General features: G+C 40.6%; 1 protein-coding gene across 1 annotated transcript in view; it reads right to left on the bottom strand.

Moving 5' to 3' along the window:
- Positions 1–8,189: 8,189 nt before the first annotated feature.
- The window catches only part of Ublcp1 (ubiquitin like domain containing CTD phosphatase 1), a 37,106-nt gene continuing 24,976 nt past the window's right edge, over positions 8,190–20,319 (bottom strand). The window contains exon 10 of the mRNA XM_021240397.2: positions 8,190–10,362. Coding sequence (XP_021096056.1) covers positions 10,249–10,362 — 114 coding nt within the window. The 3' untranslated portion in view covers positions 8,190–10,248. The remainder of the gene's footprint in view (positions 10,363–20,319) is intronic.

A 20,319-nucleotide genomic window follows, 5' to 3' on the forward strand; every position in this document is an offset into this window, starting at 1 on the left:
CTCCTTGTAAAACAACTGAGAAGTTGATTTCAATACCATTAAGTTCTGAAATGTTCAGTATATATGATACCCTGGAATGAGAATGAAAGACAAGGACCCATGGAACCTAGAGTCATCCAGGAAGACTCAGTAGTGAAGAGAAGGTGTCAACTTTGCACTCAGAGGATGAGTGAGCCCTGTCAATTTCCCTTTGGTGCCTTCTATGAAAAAAGCCAGTGATGGAATCAGAATAGCGACCTATCCTGAAAATCCAAATGTGCACATCTGGGCTGGGTAATTAAATGGGATTGTTTGAATTCCTGATTTTAAGCATCCCCTGGAGCCCTTATTCCATTCTGCTCCTGGCCTGGAGGAATGGTGGGAAGTTTCTGTCATCCCATTCCAATCTTTGAAACATCCCATCTTGAATTATGAGCCCACACGTGACAGCACATACATGGTTATTGACAGCTGTGTATCCTACAAAGTCTCTCCTCTAGAGATATCCAAACATTTAACGGAAAATTAACAAACCACACTAACCAGGAAAAAAATCATCACACTTCATAAGCCCAAAGACCTAGGATATTTCCCAAAACTTTCAGCCAGTCTGGGGCAGAACTCAGATATTCTGGCTCCTATTGTGCCCAGTGTTTTTGGACGTAATCTCTTAGTGTTGATTAATTTCAATACAAGCAATGGGAAGCTTTTCTCTTTTAAAAAATATTTTTCAGGACATTCGTTTTTGTTGAAAATCTAGCCACTATGAGATGCATCAAATGTCCAAGCAAGATTCCAGGCTAGGAATCAGACAAGCAGGTCCTATGCCTGGCCAGACCTCCATGTACCCATATGACCTTGAGCAGGACCCTGGACACAGCCTTAGGTTGTCCAAACAGTACTCACTCCCAGTTTCCTTCTCCCTGATGCTGCTCCTCAGCTCTACAAGTTGGGAAGCTAAGCAGTTCCTTTTCCAGCCATCCTTGCTGCTCAGCAAAGCCAAGAGACCCAGTTCTGACTAATGAGATGTAAGAAAATTCCACTGGAGAATGGCAGAGATGATTTGGTTTTATGAGAAAAGACAGAGCCATGACCAGCAATCATTTCCCTCCTTCCTCTCTTGAGTAGATAAAATCTGGGAGGCTTCAGAAGGTACTTTGCAGCCAGAATGAAAGCCATCATACAAAACTGCACAGCAAGAAAGACTCTGGGCCTAGTGGCATTATCAGGCAGCTAAACCAATCCCTATAACTACATAACCCCAGATTTCTCATGGAGTGATGTCTTAATCCATTTTTTGTTGCTATAACAAAATACCCCAGACCATAAAATTTATAAAGAACAGAGATTTATTTAGCTTGTGCTTCTGGAGGCTGAGAAGTGTTAGCATCTGGTGAGACCTTTCTTGTGGTATCATATGACATGGTAGAGGGCAACACATGGTAAAATACAGCAAGTACGCTAGCTTGGGTCTCTCTTCTTCTTCTAATTATTAATGCCCTCATAGGTACCCTTCGTGACTTCATTTAATCCTTATTGTCTCCAAAATCCAATACAAATAACACATTGTTGCAGTTTGGATCTGAAACACCCTCCAAAATTCTTGTGCACTAGAGGTAGCTCTTTTGGAGAGTGGTTGGATTATGGGGGTGCTACTCCTAAATTGCTGTTAGCAGGTAGGGTCTGGTTGAAAAAGGCAGCTCACTGAGGGCATGACCTAGAAAGGCATGTCTCCCTTCCAGGCTCCTCTCTTCTCTTTCTACTTCCTGGCTACCATGAGTAGAGCAGCTTCCCTCCTTGGCAGACCCTTCCACCATTCTGTTTCTCAGTTTGAGCCTTTCAACCATGGACTGAAACTTCTGAAACTGTGAGCCAAAATAAGCCTCTCCTCCTTTAAATTGTGGGTGTCAAATACGGTGTCATAGACAAGAAAAGTGACTAAGATACATACATTTGGGGATTACATATTCAACACATGAACTTTTGAGGGACACATTCAAGTCATGGCAGGTGAGAAAGACTTATATTTGCTTTCTCTATCTCCTATTTCATCTTCCCAAACTGAAACTCAGTACCCATTAAACAGTAACTCCCCTATATTTGTTTTTAAAATAGAAAATGAATACACCAAAAATTACATAAAGACATCTTTCTAAAAATCCAGACAAGAGAGGCTCCCAGCCAAGTCAGAAAAAGGAGAAAAGTACAGAAAGGACTCTGTGGTATGACATCAGAAAATCTGATTCTGCCTCTCACAACTGGCACAAGCTTGTTAAAGACTTAGAACACCCAATTTCCAATGATTCTGGGTGGGGACCCAACATTCTGCCTTCTTATCCCATGCAGGCCCCCTTTGAGATCTGTATGAGCCAAACAAGGAAGGGTCTCTTTCTCACCTCCCATTTTCAATAAGAAAAGCAACTAAGGGGAAAGTGCAGTCACAGAAGCTGTCTCTTTACACCCTAGGCCACCTTGTGAAAAAGGTATTCTCATTGCATTCCTATTGACACGGATGAGGAAACTGGCCAGTGCCTTTCTTCCAAGGGAGGCTGAGTATCAGTAGGATTCACCTGAAGGGCAAGGAGGGAAGGCAAGCTGGAGGATCTCCTGGGAAAGGCAACTCTGCTGTTACTTCATGCCACATGCTTAAAGTTGCCGCTCTGTCCCTGACACCATCCTCACCTTCTTGGATCCTTCTTGGATCTTGGGTGTCCACATGTCCCCACAAAGCCCCATGCAGTCATAGGGGGGCTTTTCAGAGGTGGCTGGATCTAGAGTATGTGATGCTGAGACTGATCCATGGTGTGATGCTAGGATTAAAGATGCTCCACCATGGATGTGAGTGCTAAGAGCAGGTAGCCTGGATAGAATATAAAGGACAGAAAAAAATTGTTGCTGCTTGTTGCTTGCTGCTTGCTACTTTGCTGCTTGCCACCTTCTGTCTACCATGAACTGTTTCTTCTCCGTGATGCCCTTCTGCCATCACACACAGCCTTGGAGCCAGCTGACTACAAACTGAAACCTCTACAAACTGTGAGCTGCAATAAACCTTTCCTTCTTTAACTTTGGATGTTGGTATTTTGTCTCAGCAACAAGAAAAGTACCTAAGACCAAATCCCACACTCCCATGAGTTCTAACCTTCAGAGGACCAAATGCTTATAACCCTAAGCACTGGAACTTCTTAAGCATTAAGGGCCCTATGAAATGAGATAATCAGTTTAATGTGATAAGTGCAGAGTAAATATTAGCTATGTCCACTGGCTAATCCTTTGATCTTGAATAAATTACTTAACATCTTCAAGGCTAAGTTTTCTCATCCTTAAAATGAGATAATCATAGTATCTATCTCATAGGGTGGTTGTGAGGATTAAATGAAATGATGCTAAGCAAGTGATATATGGCATATCATATATATAATATATATATATAACATATATCATAGTGATACATGTGATATCTCTCCTCATCCATCATAAGGATCATGGGTGACACTCTTGTAACAAAGACAGTTTAACAAGAGAAAAACATGACAAACGTATTGAATTAAAGTTCTTTAGGATGTGAAAATCTTCAGAAATGAAGACCTGAAAACTCTCTCTTTTTTTTTTTTTTTTTTGGTATCGGGGATTGAACTCGGGTCCTTGCGCTTGCGCAGCAGGCGGCGAAACCACTGAGCTAAATCCCCGGCCCAAAACTCTCTGTTTTTATGTTTAATTTCAACAAACAGGATCAGTGGAGAAATGGAGTGGACCAAAGGGCATGGCCTAATGGTAATAGACTGAGGGGAAAACTCAGCAAAACCTATCCTTTTATATGTTTCTTGGCCTCTTCATGTAGCATTCCTTCCCCTCAGGTATGAGGCAGGACCCCTCTGGAATGAGGATTTTCAAGAGAAGGTAGAAGGGAGAGAATGACCTTTATAGGCTTTATGGCTTGTTTTGGGGAGCAAGACTTTAGTTTCTGAAACCTACCTTGGAGAAGAGTTTAGTTTCGAAGGCTCACTTTGGGAAACAGGACAGAAGCAGAAGGTCAGAGGGACACTGTTTCTGAGCCCCTTCTTTAGTTCAAACTACTCAGTACACCAAAATGCCGTACCGTGAAGTATGCTTTTTGAGTCACAGCAGTGTTTAGAAAAGTACCTGGTCCTTGGTAAGCATTAAATAACAGCTTGCTGTTATAAGACTTCTTATACAACTTAGAGTCTGAAAGAAGCCTAATTCTAGACCGTGCTTTTTGCAAGGGATGGCATGGTGTTGTAGATGTTACCAGGCCTTGGTGCCCCTGAGAACTGCAGTGGGATGGGGGGATCATTAATCAGCCAATGGGGAAGAAAGAAGTGGCTTACTGGATTGAGACTTAAAATCCTCTTTAGGGTAAAGCCCTCTTTCTTATAAATAAAATTGCAAAAACATTCCCACTTGGAGGATATGGAGACCAGTGAACCCAGCCCCTACCCTCAAGGATTGTAGTCTGGTAAGAGAAAAAAGAAGAAAACATGGTAATACATTAAAATAGAGTCTGGCTGAGATAAAGGCATGTGCACCATGGATATTTCTTTTTACAAGTTTTCCAGCTCCTCAGAGGCGCCCTTTCAGTCCTTGTCACCTTCTCTGGGTATAATAATTTGGCATAAACCTATCAGTTCACCTCCCTATAAATCAGACGTTAATCATCTCTTTACTATTTCATTTCAGCTCAGCTTTTCTTCCAGGACAGCGTTTGTGAGCAAAATGCATTTGGACAAGTCTTTCTCCAAAGGGTCATATTATACGAAGGAAATGAATTCCCTCACTCAGACTCATAAAATGCAAAAATGATATCAACATGCTAGCTGAAGGCTGAGGAAACCAGGCGCGCATACTGAAAAGCCTCCTTGGGCAGGAAGCACGCTCCTTGGGGCTGATTTGCATTTATCTTCAGGCAGGCCTGAGCTCCCGCCCTATCCACCTAGTGGACGCCAACGTGTCAGGGGCAGAGGGCGCTGCAGCTGCTCGCTCAAAAGGAGCGCGAACCATCTCTCCCCTGCTCTCAGTGTCGTCCCCCCCCCCCCCCCCCCCCCCCCCCCCCCCGGCTCTCAGCCCCCGCTCTCCGGCGCCTTCCCTGGCCGCTTGCAGAAGGAGCTGATCCGAGCACGGAACATGAGGGATCTATCTAGGGATTCTGCAGGTGGCCTGGGGTGTGGAGGACAGAGAAAGTTGGGGGAAATCGTGGGCAAACCACAGTGCTCAGTGAGCTTCCTTCTTCCCAACCCAACAGGAATAGAGGTGTAATGAAGCTGAAATGACGGGGAGAACCAGGCCTCAAGGATGTGTATCTGGTCGTGAAGCAAGACCTAGGTTCAGATGTCTACTCCCTTCTTAGTAGCTACGTGCTCTTAGGCAATTCCTCAATCACTTTGTGCCTCAGTTTCCTCATTTTAAAAACAACAATGCTAAGAGCACCACCAGTTCCCAGGGATGCACTAAGGGTGAACCAAGACAAAGTACAACGAATGACACCACTGTGGTGGTGCACACCTATAATCCCAGCACTCTGGGAGGCTGAGGCAGGAGGATCAAAAGTTCAAGCCCAACCTAGGCAGTGTAGTAACTCGATGTGACCCTGTCTCAAAATAAAAACCAAAAAGGGCCAGGGATTTAGCTCAGTGGTTCTGCCACCTGCCTCAGAAGCACAAGGACCCGAGTTCAATCCCTGGTACCAAAAAAAATAACAAAAAAATAAAAATCAAAAAAGGGCTTGGATGTAGCTCAAGTGTGAAAGCCCTGAGTTCAATCCCCAGTATCAAAATTAATTAAGTAATTAATTAATGCACAATACATGTCAGTTGTGATTGCTGTTATCCTAAGGAGAAGCAATCCTAATCCTGCCTCTTTTTCCCTCCCCGGGAGGTTAGAGCAGATTTTGGACATGAACACAGCTCTCTAGTCTTAACTGAGAGAGCTATGTCCTCCCGCCTACCAGCCCACAGCTCTCCTGAGCACACTGCTGGCAAAGAGCAGCAACAGATGCCCCAAATTTCTGCACCCAGAACAATTCCCATATCAGCAAACCATGGCATAGGTTTCGGTTTAACCTTGTAGAACATTCTCCAGCCATGGCTTAACCTTTCCCCCTGAACTCCACTTCTTTTGGTATGTTTGGCATCTTTAGAGCCTAACTAGGCCAACGAATCCCCAAGTAGTTTGAGCCAAGATCCATTTGTTCAAATGAAAATCTTAAATGAAGTCCCAGCATACACAGGGACTGGGGAGGATGGTGTACGAAGGGGCAATGTCTGCAATATTCTAATCCCTTACAAGCAGAATATATTAGTATATTTCTTTCATAATTAACAATTAATTTTTGTAATGTCCCATATGGAAAGCAGACAGAAGCAGAGCTGCTGTGACTAAAGGCTTCTACCCACTCACTCTGCCTCCCTGTTCCCTGCTGAACACCCTAAGGAGTCTCAGCACTCCTGGGCTCTGCAGAGCAATCTGAGAACCTCTGATTTTATGGCAGGGTTTGGTGCCTTGCCCTAGCACTTGGAGTCTGATTAGCACCAGGCCTCAAACTTGAACCTGGGTCTCCGGATTCCCATTTTGGCCATTCCTGTTATATTAAGTCATAATTCCCAGAAGATTAGCATGAAAACAACCAGTCTAGGACCAAAGAGCTATCACACATTAAAACTTAATATCTCCCCAAAGCACTTTAGTATAATTAGTTTCTCAAAATAGTTGCCCATCTCCTGGAACATGCTGTCCAGAAACTGAAAAGCATCCTTTGCTTCCCACCATGGGTGAGTGGAAAAGAACCAGCAAGTGCAGGATCCTACCAGCCTAGTAAAGTCAGGATAAAAATCCTATGGCAACTTTGTGCTAATTAAAGCAAAGTTGGGCCAGGAATTTAGCTCAGTGGTTCTGCTGCCTGCTTCAAAAGTGCAAGGTCCAGAGTTCGATCCTCAGTACCAAAAAAAAGAATAAAACAAAGTTGTACCTCCTGCAGGCAGGCACAGCCCCATGCCAGGGTACATGGTTTGCTGAGTGGAGAACAGACCAGATTTCAGCCCCGTTTACTCCCTCAATCTGCCACCCCTGTGCAGGACACAACCTACCCATCTGTGCATGGCAGTCTACTCATAGTAAGAGAAATAAGTGTTGTTGAAGACGAAATAGAAAGAGAGAGAGAGAGCTTTCATTCATTTGTTTGTATATTCATCCATTGAGTAAATAATTGCTAGTAATTATTGTGCCAGGCACTATGCTAGGTGCAAAAAAGAATGCATGGACAAAGCAGGTAAGTCAACAACCTTTCAAGACTTTACAGCCTAGAGAAGACTAAAGACAATATCCTTAGTAATAAAAATTCTGTGTGGCGAGCCAGGAATATAGCTCAGTGGTGCTGAGCCTGCCTCACAAGCAGGTCCTGGGTTCAATTCCTGGTACCAAAAAAAATTCTCTGGTGTTTGCGTAGGTCTGTGAAGTTATCAACTGAGATATTTTGTGTTGCAAATAAGAGAATGCCTACTCAAATTGGTTTTGACCAATAAGGAACATTAAGGATAATCAACAAGAAGTACAGTAAATCATGACAAAATTACTTAATTCAGAAATTCAATAACGTCATATGTTGGCTTTTGTCCTTATATGTACCCTACAAGCTGGCTGCTGTACCTCCTTATGTCACTATGCACAAAACTTGGAAAGGCAGTTTGCCTCTAAGACTGATTTTTAATCAGGGAAGAGAACTTTCCCAGAATTCCCTGGCAGACATGGCCAAGGCCTAACTACCAGGGAAGCTGGGAAATGAGAACCTGGTATTTCACTCTCTACCATGGGAGGCAGGCTCTGAGGGTGGGAAATAACTATGGGTTAGGTGAACAAGGGTGCTTGCCACTGGAGCACAAAGGAGGAACTTGGAACCCAGATGTGAAGGTGGGTGACTATGGAGAGCAAGATAGCCCCCCGTAATGTCTATGCTCTGATCCCCAGAAACCCTAAGACCACAAACAGAAAATCTAGCTATCCCCACCTGGATGTGGGACCATCAGAACTATGCTAATGATCTCAAATTGGTTATTGTTGTAGCCAGCTAAATATGTGACAATTTGTTGTAGTACCAATAGAAACTAAAGACCCCAACTGAGAACATATCCATGCTTCATCTTGGAGAATTAAGAGGATTTTCTAGGTAAAGGGAATAACATGAGCACAAATTAATTTTTTTAATGTATAAATTTATTATCATTCACCAAACACACACACATACAAAAATTAAAATTATTCAAAGAAAAACAATGCAAGGGAAAAAACTATAATAATATTCAAATATAATAGAACTAAACCAAAGCAAAACTGAAAAGTACTTAAACATTTTTCCATATAATTTAAAAAAAAAATCTCAAGCATTAACAAGACATCAGAAGATGTGATTTGTTTTAGAAAGATTTTCAAAAGTAATATTGGACAAGTAGTGGTCTGGTGAAAAAATTCTAATGAACTAGTAGACTCCACATAGGCCAAAATTTTTTTAATTTAAATTTCAATACAGTCATGTGACATGTGATGGAAATATAATCTGAGAAATATGTTATTAGGCAATTTCATCCATGTGTTTCACAAAGTACCACACAGAGTGCCAACTTCTAAGTGCAAACTGAAAAGGTATACGTCAATCACCTATGATGGCCCCTTGATATTATCCAAATACGCAGTTAAACACGAGATACATGAGGCTACCACTGGCATAGCAGCACGCTGTTTTACACTAAACTCTTTTATATAAATAGGATTATGATCTAAAGGATGAAAAACACAGCATGTTATGATGAGTACCTAAAACAGTAACAGTCATTTATCACACTATCGAGTACTGTGTACTGTACATAGTTGTAATGAGCACAAATTTAGAAGAGAAAAAAATATATAATATTTGGAGACCAAAAAGCTCATCCACCTGAAGCACAACGTAGGAGAAAGAAAAGGAGAAATTCAAAAACTAAGGACAGGGAAATAAGCAGTAACTAAGTCAGGTGAGTTCTCTAATGTCAAGATGGGGCTTCATCATGACTGTTAGCAGGCAGCTCAACAGCCACTGAGAAATTTTAAGTAGAAAAGTAATAGGGTCCTATTTCTATTTTTACATATGATTCTAGTTGCCACATGAACAACGGATTCAAATATGGCAAGAAAGACGGTAAGATGACCAGATAAAGGGCATGATAATTCTCCAGAAGAGAGATTATTATGATTTGGACAGGAAGATCTGATGGGGATGGAGACAAATGGACTATTTTGAATGAAACAAAGCAGAGGATTGACAGGATTTATTGACTGGACAAGAGTGGTGAAGAAGAATCAAGAATAAAACCAGTTCATTTATTCATTCCACCCTTGGTTATTAGCACCTTCCATAGCTCATGTTCTAAGGCTCAAGCTAGACGTGGGCATTGTCTGGGGGTGGGGGAGCATAGTCCCTACTTACAAAGAACTTAGGGACTACTGACTTGATATCATTGTGGTCTTTGACAGAAGAGGAGCAGCTTGAGTTGAGGAAGGAATAAAGATGAGAAAGCAAAGTTAATGAGCTCTACTTTACATCTTGGACAAATTTATGGGACAACCAATGGAGTATCCACTATGAATTGGATAGAGTCCATGAGTGAGGTTTGGGCTAGAGACAGGGACTGGAGATCACTAGCACATATAAGAAAGCAATCTTGAGAGAGTCAGAAGATAAAGCCTATGGGGAGAGGGGTTAAAAATCAGGGTAAGCGGGGTTTGGAGTGCAGCTCAATGATAGAGCACATGTTTGGTCCAATCCCCAGCATCAGAAAGAAAGTGGGGAGGGAAGAAGGAAGGAAGGCAGGCAGGCAGGCAGGCAGGCAGGCAGGCAGGCAGGAAGGAAGGAAGGAAGGAATTGGGACATGGGAATTTGCTTTCAAAAGCTTTTGCTTCCACCTTTTTGCCTTAGGATCGACTCTGAAAGAGCTACAAACCGAAAACTGGGAATGTCTTTGAGTCATACTGGCTAAGCCTGGGGCCAAGAAACTCAGGGGTGCCCAATAAAGGTAACTGAATGAAGAAATGACTCCAGAAGGCAAAAGAATGAAACCCTGTGGACAGCTCTCTCTCAGACCTTTTGCTCTCTGCTTTTCTTAAGGAGTTCTCCTGACTCCGAATACAGTCCTTCGTTATTTGGATGCCTGCATTTCATCTCTAATTTTCACTTAAATTAGTTGCTCACTTTCAAACTGGATCTTCCCCCTTGATGACTAACGCGCTTTCTTAGGACTCACAAGTTTGACGTTCAGTGTTTCCAAATAAGCAGACATGTGACTTTACAAGGGTGGAAAGGTAGGGAACATGGCATCCACGTGTAGACTTGATTATTTTCCTTCCCTAGGTATAAAAAAAAAAAATCAGTCACAGGCAACCATTTCAAATCCCAGAAACAATCTTTGGGATTGGAAGCCAGGAGGAATAAGCCGTTGTGCAGTGATTAAGAAAATGCACACGTCAGACTAAAGAGGCTTTAACGCTGCCTTTTTCTACCTGTGCGACCTCAGGCAAGTTACTCACCCACTCTGTGCATCAATTCTCTCAACTATAAACTGGGAGCAATAACAGCACCTATTGCAAAGGGCTAGAGTGAAGATAAAACGTGACAGTGCTTGTGAAGGGCTCAACATAGGGCCCTGGATATTGTAAATCCTCAACAAATGTTAGCTAGTGTATTAGTTTCTTAGGGCTTCTATAACTAAGCACCACACACGGGATTTACACAACAGAAATGGTATCAAGAAGATTGTTCCTCCTGAGGACCATGAGGGAAAATCTGCCCCAGGCCTCTCCCCTAGCTTCTGGAGCTTTGCTGGCAATCTCCGTGTCCCTGGCCTTCTGTAGCCTCACTCTGATCTCTGCCTCCATTTCTCTGTGTGCCTGTCTGGGTCCTAATTTCCCTTTCTAATGAGGACACCAGTGATAGTGGATTAGGGACCTCCCTACTCCAGTAGGATCTCATCTTAACTAATTGTTTCCACAAGGACCCCATTTCTAGCACATTTGAATGCCCTGGATGCCACAACTTCCAATATATGAATTTTAGGAGGACACACTCCAACCCATAACAGCTGGTTAGTACTACTTTTTACTCTTGTCAGATTACCAAGTAAATATACATATCTTTCTTTTCAATTTTTCATTTTAAATTAATTTCAGACCTATAAAACTATTGCAAAAATAATTCACTGAGGTCTCATATAATCATCACCCAGCTTTCCCTGATGTTAACATAATCATAGTGTCAATTTCTAAACTAGGAAATTAACATTGATACAATATTGTTACCTAATCCATAGATCATAATTCAATTTTTTTTTTTTTGGTACCGGGGATCAAACTTGGGTCCTTGCGCTTCTGAGGCAGGCGGTGGAACCACTGAGCTAAATCCCCAGCCCCCTTAATTCAAATTTTGCCAGTTATCCTACCAATGTCTGTTTTGTGGTCCAGGATCTAATCCAGGATCCAATGGCTTCCCGTCCCTATAATCACCGCAAATCTAGAAAAGTTCCTTGATCTTCTTGAGGCATGCACTGCCCTGACATTTTTGAAAAGCATTAACCAGTTATTTTGTAAACCATCTCTTACTGTGCCTTTCTTGGTGAAGCCTATCAGGAGGGGCATGCAGTCAATACTTCTAGGTACTGGTGATATTACCTTTGATGATGTGGTTCAGATGTTTCTCTAGGGTTCTCTACCATAAAGTTAACTATTTTTCACTGCAGAATTAATATACCTTATAGAGAGAAACACAGAAAATATGTTAATACCCTCCTTCCTACCATACTTCCAAAAAATAGTTTGGGTATACATGGAAGATACTTGCAACAATTATTTTGTCCAATTTTTATTTGCCTGTTTTACTTCCATCATTCTTTCTACATCCATTAATTGGAATTCTACTGTGAGAAAAAGAGCATTATTTATATTTCCTATATCCTTCGTAATAAAACCTCCCTGACTGTTGATACTATCAAAGACCATCACGTTGGCTCCCCAGGACCCATGGTGTCTGATTCCTGGGCTTGCCTATTTCTCAAGTACTCTCTACATGCCTGTATGAAGGCAAAAACTTCCTTTATTTTGCATTTAAACCTCATGATTTTAGTTCCCATTAATAGAATCTTTGAGGAACAAGTGTGCCAAATGCTTTGCAGGGTGAAGAGGATGTTTAAATTATTCAAGAGAACAGCTTTTATACAATTTATTTGTACCCATTTACACATCAAAATTAATGCTAATTAGATACAATTTCATCTATTCATTAAAACAAATCCCAAAGCACTTCAGAAATCCTTATCCTAATGTTATTCTAGGCACTTTAAAACAAAGCTATTTTTCTTAAAAAGGAAAAGCATGACTTGTGTTTTATAAAAACGTGTGTTTGTCAGCTCCCTGCCTCTCAAGTGCAAGGTCCCGAGTTCGATCCCTGGTACCGCAAAACGAAAGAAAACAAAAAACAAACATGTGTTTGTAGCTGTGATGGGAGTTTCTTGTTCCTCTTGTCCAGTTATCCTCCTTATTTCTCCTAATCAACCAGGTATTCATTCAACAACCACTCATTGAGAACCTACTGTGTGCTAGGCTCTTCTCTAAATGCTGGGGCCAAATCGTAAATAAAATAGACCCAAACTTCTACCCTCTCAAGCTTCATCAGATGAGGACTACAAGCAAAAGGACAGATTTTGTCTGTCTCTGGTAGCTGCTTTGCAGAAGCATTAAGCACAATAAGGCCACAGAGAATCACAGGGGCAGGGAGGACTGTGGTTTAGATAATGTGAGCAAGGATGACCCCCTCAGATGAAGTAGAAGAAGTAAGACTAGAATGGAGAACTGAAAGAAGGGAGAGGAAAGTGCTGTGGCTTTGGGGATGGGGAGGACATTGCAGGACAAGGAATAGTGAGGGCAAGGTTCTATTAAAGGGCAGCAGTCAGGCTGCATGTGCTGGTGGGAAGGGGTATGTGCGTTTGTCCCCAGAATGGACCATGTGCACTGTGTAGACAGAGCCTTCCTTTGCTACGTTTTAAGATTTCAGTGCCTTCCAATCTACCTTATCTCCTCCATTTAATTTTTTAACATGAATTTTTGAATATATTTCCTCAGGTGGAAAAGTACTATATATATTTTATAGAGATAGACATGGTGTATTAATAAAATATAATAATTATTATATATAAGGTCTGACTTTTTTAAATGTCTGGTGACCACCCTGTCATCCTCTGTCCTATACTCAGATCTAGGTAAACTGTTAAGAAAGACAGAGTGTGTCTTCCTTTGGTGTAACATTGAACCGAATTGTGGGTAAAGTTTCACCCTACACATGCATTGTGGTGATCCACGCAATAGCCACTGGCCACTGGAGGGTAATGAGCACTTGAAATGTGGGGAAACATGCTGTACATGTAAAATGCTCTGTGGGGTTTGAAGATAGTATAGAAGAATGTAAAAATGTCCTATGAATAAATCTCAATTTACAAAATCTGAACCTTCAATGTGCAAATACATATGAATACAGAATATCAGGTAAAGTTCCTGGACCATAATGGTCAGACGTCCTTTCATTCTCTGCCTTTTTGGTTTGTTCCTTTATCCAGGATACTCTATCATCAATTTTTATGAACTTGAAACAAGTTCAAGAACAAGTTCAAAAGGTACACTACCTTGGTCCTTTCTTCTTTAATTAAAAAATATCTATTTACACCCATAATTTCAAGATAGGAATAAAGAAATGGAATGTAACCAATAGTAAATATGCTAAGAGTACATGAAAATTTTGAGACCTCCGGAGTGGCATAAGTATACCTTTTTTACTATACTAAAATATTATGTTTCCCAAAATTCCTCATTGCTCTCTTTCCTGGAAACAAATAGCAAATTGTTTATAAGTGAAAGTTGATAATGAAGAAAAATATAACAATTGATAGTTTCTGCATCAATAATTAATTTACGTATGTACTAATGTGTTCATAATATGTTAGTTTTTCAAGGTAACTCGTGCTTAAATTTCATCAGCTCTGTAGCCAGAAGTTAGATTTTATTATTGCTATTAACGTTAGGAAGGGCTAAAAGAGCAAATTTTCAGATAAATTATACAAAATGGAAACAAAGTTTTTGTAAAAAGGGAAGGGTGGAGGGGGTAAAGGGAGCACAGGGAATGGGGAAAAAATAAGAACCAAGATACATCATGTACAGGTACAAGTACCCAATGATAAATGTAAACATATTGTACACCTAAACTGTGCCAATAAAAGAATTTAAGCAAAAAAATTATATAGATATATTAGTAACCCTGAAAATATGGTACTAAATTCATCTTTTCTTATTAGATTACTGTCTTTGATTTGTGCTATTCTAGCTAAAGTAAAAAGGATTGAACTGTAAAATATTCATTGATTCCTATAATCATCTAACTTATAGCTTAATGGAAAAAAACTTCACTTTTTTGAGGTGGATGTCAAAAATCCTATTTTGCATATATTAAATGAAAGTTATTAAAATTTAATCAATTTTTGACCTTTTAAATGAGGCAAGAAAATTATTTAAATTACATATATGACTCATATTTGTCATTCACTTTCCACTTCTTTTAGATAGTACTAATATATACCAAAGTATTAATCATGCTTATATCTTTGTTTCTGTTTCTTTTTTAATTCCTGTTTTGGCTTTTCTATTTTCTTCAAGTGTATATTTAAAAACAGACACTTCAGCTGGGGATGTAGCTCAGGGCACTGCACCTGCCTTGCAAGTACAAGGTCCTGAGTTTGATCCCTGGTACCAAAAAAAACCACCAAAAAACCAGACACTTCATTGGAGGTAAGGAAGCCACTGGAGACATGGAGGAGGAGAAGTCATCTGCTCAGTAAGTCCAGAATATAGGTTTGGAAGTGTAGCTCAGTGAGAGAGAGCACTTGCCTAGTGTGGGTAAGGACCTGGGTTCAGTCCCTAGTACCAGCAAATAAAGGGAGAAAGTGAAAACATTTTCCATTCATTCAGGATTCTAAAACTGACATCTGCTATTCAATTAAACTAAATTTGACATAGGACTACCTCTTTACCTTGAATCTCTATGTAATAAACTGCAACCCAATGTAAGGATATACTTTTGTAGCAAATGGCTGAGAATCAGCCAATCAAACTGGCCATGTTTCTGTCCATCACAAACTACCAACTGATCAGACTACATCTAAATGAGGTAAACACCGAGCTATAAGCAGTCAAGTTTCTCTGTACCTCACTTTCATTTCCTGTCTGCAAATGCTTCCTGCCCAAGCTGCAGAATAGAGTTCTCTGAACCTCTACCGGCTCTAAGAGCTGCCTGATTCCTGTATTGTTCTTTGACCAATTAACCTCTGGTCGATTTAATTTGTCTAAAGTTTTAACACTGCACATATACTGTAGGGACAGACAGCTTTGCAGGCAATGGCCCTAATGGTGACTCTAGGGTTTGCAAAAGCACTGTTGTGCCTTGGCCTACAAGCCCTGCTCCACAGAACTGATATGCTATGATGATAGCAAACCCAAGTGGCTAGCTCCCTTTTTTTTTTTCCAGTACATTTCTTTTATTTTTTTTGATACCAGGGATCAAACTCGGGTCCTTGCACTCACACAGCAGGCAGCACAACCACTGAGCTAAATCCCCAGCCCTTTAGTACATTTCTGGTATGGTCATTTGTACTTGATCCATACTGTGGACTTCCCTATACAACTCCTCAGTGACCTAGATCCTTGTCCACAAACAGTAGGACCAAGCTCAAGGTGGCCGTCGAAGCACAAATCAGCCTACTTTGCAGGGTAATGTTTTGGAACAAATTGTACAGACTTAATCATGCAAAAATGTTATTATATTGAAGAGGTCAGAATTCGAAAGATGCTTGGCTGATTCAGCAACTGAATTTTATTACTTCTGACGCTGATGAGCAAAAAGCAACCTGCCTCTTATATTTAGGCAGTCAGCTCTTTTTCCCAAAACAAGAATGGACAAGAAGAGAAGGCAGAGCAGGGGGAAAACAGCAAGTGGATTTAACTGGATCATTATATTAAAAGCTGCAAAGGTCTTATCGCTTTTCAGGAAATTTCACTGCTTTCAAAAGATCTTACTATATTTTTAGTTATACAAATAAATTTTAAAATTTAAATCTGAGTAACTTTGATTCTGTAAAATGTGAAACTTTGCTAGGTAAAAGTACTGACCACTTTCTCCCCAAAGGGATATCCTCTGCTCACTCTCTTTCAGCCCAAGCTCCACACAAAGGGAAAGCTTTCACTTTTAAATAATTAAAAAATTACTCGAAATATATAAAACTATAGTATTTGTCTGAGCCACTTTTCTCATCTCTGGGACAAAATACTCAACATCGACAGCTTAATGGAGGGGAGGTTTATTTCAGCTCATGTTTCAGTCCATAGTCGGCTGGCTCCAAGGCAGACCTTCCAGGTCACAGCCCCAGTGACCTGCCTCTTCAGACCAGACCCCAGCTCCTAAGAGCAAGTCATTTTTACTGATTTCATAAAGCCTTGCCTATGATTTCACGAGGCGTTGAGAGGACTTCTAGATATAAACCACAAGGATATTTGACTTTACTCATCTAACCCTACAAATCAAAGCCATATTACAATTTGAACACCAAGGTGTGACTTTGGAAACAACTGCAATGGAGCTCGTGGTGCAGCAGTGCATCACGGCAGCGATGCACGTCAAAACCATTCTTCTCCTGGCGAGACCAAAAAGAGACAGGGTCCCACAGTGTCTTTCGAGGGTACACACCCAGTGACTTAAACCTCCCACTAGGCTCCACCTCTTAATGTTCTCCCCATCTCCCAGTGGTGCCACACTGAGGAACAACTCTTTAACCCACAGCCCTTTGAGGAATATTCCAGATCCAAACTATAGCAAACCTCTAGCAGAGGATGGCAAATGGGATGAGGTGTCACTCCCGTGATTACTTCACTTAATATAAGATAATTTTGTATCAGTGGACTGGGGCCAGAGCCTCTCCTGAGGGGTTGATGAAGTAAGCGGCCATACTGTAGAAGCTCAAGTGGCAAGGGATTGTGGGAAGTTTCCAGAACTTGAGGTGGCTAACAGCCAAGAAAAAGTTGAGGCTCATTTAACATGCACTCACTCACATAGCCTTAGAACATGAAGTCTGCCAACAATCTGATTACATTTAGAAGTAGAATCTTCATCAGTCACACTTCCAGACAAGAACCAGCCTTGCCCAACATTTTGAATGCAGCCTTGTGAGACCTGAAACACAGGATCCAACCTAGCTGGACTTGGACTCCTCCTGAGCATGGAAAGTATGAGATAATAAATGTGCGGTTTTAAGCCACTAAATGTGTAGTAATCTGTTACACAGCAAGAGCAAACTAATACAAGGACATTGAGTTTCTAACCCTAAACCTCACAGAATCTGTGCAACTGGATGCCCAGCCCAAGTTTGTCATTGAGGTCATGCTCTGTTCATTGCTTCCAAATGCTACTTTTAAGACTGTTTTAGGCTCCAGCCCACATCCTAACACATGACTCACCCAAACTCATACCACAGGGTCTTCCCCTACCTGTCACCTAGCAAATCACAGTACTTTTCGTGTATACAGAATTGCATGACAGAGGAACAACAATGTGAGTTCATCTTGGGCCCTATTTGAAAAGTTTGAGGGGCCTATGGCTCTGGAAGAAACTTGAAAGTATGTGGTTCCCACCTGTATTGACTGTGCCCCATCAGCCTGTATGGTGTGGATGCTTATTCACTCTGACCTGGATGGCAGCATGGAAATGGTAGCACTTTGCTTTAGGTGATTTGCTGCTTGGTAGTATCTATACAACACTTCCCATTGTCCTATTAATCAGAATGATCAATCTAGCATTGAGCTCCCAGAACTCTCTGAAACTATCAATTTAATAGAAATAAGTATGGCATTTAGATATGGTACTGTGTACTTCTATTATTATCTTGTGAAGGCATTGTAAACTACATGAATCAATTTACTGTGACACTCCAGGCTGAACGTATTTGAGATGGATTAAAATATTTCCTGCACATCATAGAAACATAAAACTGCTAGTAGTTTACCCATCCAACACCACATCAGTAATGAGTATTTACAAATGTCTTCTTTTACAATAAGCTGTCATGAAAATATTTTTATTTCATATATCCTCCTATAAAGGTCAATGGAAGCCAGGCACATTGCTATGTGCCTGTAACACCAGCTACTTGGGAGGTTAAGGCAGGAGGATCACAAATTCAATATTAGCCTAGGCAACTTAGAGAGATTCTGTCTCAAAATTTAAAAAAGATGGATTAAAAATCAATAAGCAATAATACAAAAAGAAAAAGGAAAAAAATATATGTAATATTTTGTCATTAGTCTAAGCACAGCTGGAGGCATTTAAAGAACCAAATGTTTAAAATGATGACATTAAACAAGTACGCATTTATGGTTGTTCACCTATTCACTTGTTAATTCAACTCCTATTTGTCATATACCTACCAAGTTCAGAAACTTACTTTGTGACCGGAAGAAAAGCAAAAGAAATACAAGTGATCTCTAATCTATTTGGACTAATTTAAGCACCAAGAACTACTGAGACTATCTATATTCTTCTTGTACGTATGTTATTAGTGCCCGTGTGCATAGAAAAATGTCTGGAAGGATGTATATCCCAATGTTACCAATGACTACAATGTAATCACATGGTTACCTCTAGGTATGAAATTACATGTAACTTTGAAAACGTATTTGTGTTTCTGAAATAAAAATAGCTCTTAAAAATAAAAATTATGTATAGTATTAAAGATGTGGTGGGTTCAGAATATGATACCCCAAAGTAGGATCCTTTGTCATATTGAGTACTTTGAACTGAAGGAGACTGGAATTGAAGATAGCTGATCTTTCTAAGAGAACATAGCAACAAAAATTCTTCTTCCTCAAGAAGGTGGAGGGGCTCAGAGAAACTGGAACTCCTCTCCCCCAAGGCAAACCATGAAACCTACAGCATTCACTACCTCCCCTAAAAGCAGACCATAAGACCTTCACTTCAGAAGAGTCCTGTCTAATACCCTGGGGGTAAAGGATGTTATGTACATGGAGACACCAAGATGAATCTGAACAAACAGGCTTTGCTAAGTTTGCCCCAGTTTATCACCATTAGATTATACCCTTGCTTCCAGTAACATTTCTACAAAGCTGTCCATTCCTCCTCAAATATAAGCACACACACACATAGCCTTCCCTGAGTCTTTGGGTCTTTATTTGCAAAGGTTCTTATGCCACATAAATTTTGTAAAACTAAATGTGATATACTTTTTCCTGGCTAATCTCTTTTGTTATAGAAGAGTTGGCTGTAGACCTTGAAATGAGTAGAAAAAAGTATTATACCTTTTCAGTCCTGCAATATCTTTTAAAGTAATAGGTCTAAAATGAACTGAACAACCCAACAAATCCACCAAAACACATGCACAATTTTCTTTGATCAAAGAACCAATTAAAGAATAATAATGTTTATAGCTGCTATTCTTTTTAAAAAATGACTTCTTAAAATTGAGCACCATCTGCAATAGTACACAAGGGCTTCTTCATTATTTTCCCTTCAACGGATGTTTAGGCTTATTTTTGTTTTTGTTTTTGCTTTGACTAAAATTTCAAAACTTGCATAGATGTGCAGGTCCTGAAACATCTTATGGTAATGGAGCATCTTTGAATCAGTTTGCAGAAAATGAGTCCTGGGGATGCTGGGGGAGGGGCCCAGGGGACTGGGAATTGGAGGGAACATCTGGCAGCAGAATTCAGCCAGAATTAGGGAAGACACGGTACCACCATTAGATACTGGGAAAGAAGTAGCAGCATATGAGTGAAAGAGCAAAATGTAAAACTTTCTCTAAATCACTTTCCCAGCTATCCATATGTGAAACACCTAGAAGGATGTGGTGGTTAATCTTAATTATATCATTATGATTGACCTCAGAGCTGCCACAGAGTTAGCAAAGTGGTCAAAGAGGCGTGACCTTGGGTATTGTATCTGGTCTCTCACCTCTTCCTCTCTCACAGTGTTCTCCTGCTCTGCTTCCCAGATGCCATGAATTAAGCAGCTCTCCTCCACTATGCTCTTGCATCATGATGTTTCTGTTGCATCCAGCTGATCACGGACTGAATCTCCTGAAACTGTGAGTCAAATTGAATCTCTCCTTCTTTAAGTTGTGACTATGGGTATTCTGTCTCAGGAACAGAAAAGCTGACTAATGTAAAGGGAATGTTTGTGCTGCAACATTTTCAAGGGAAGAAACAGAA

Source organism: Heterocephalus glaber, unplaced genomic scaffold (genome assembly GCF_053883595.1).
Source record: "Heterocephalus glaber isolate CG9 unplaced genomic scaffold, H.glaber_assembly_v1.0 deba00001606, whole genome shotgun sequence".
Taxonomy (NCBI): domain Eukaryota; kingdom Metazoa; phylum Chordata; class Mammalia; order Rodentia; family Bathyergidae; genus Heterocephalus; species Heterocephalus glaber.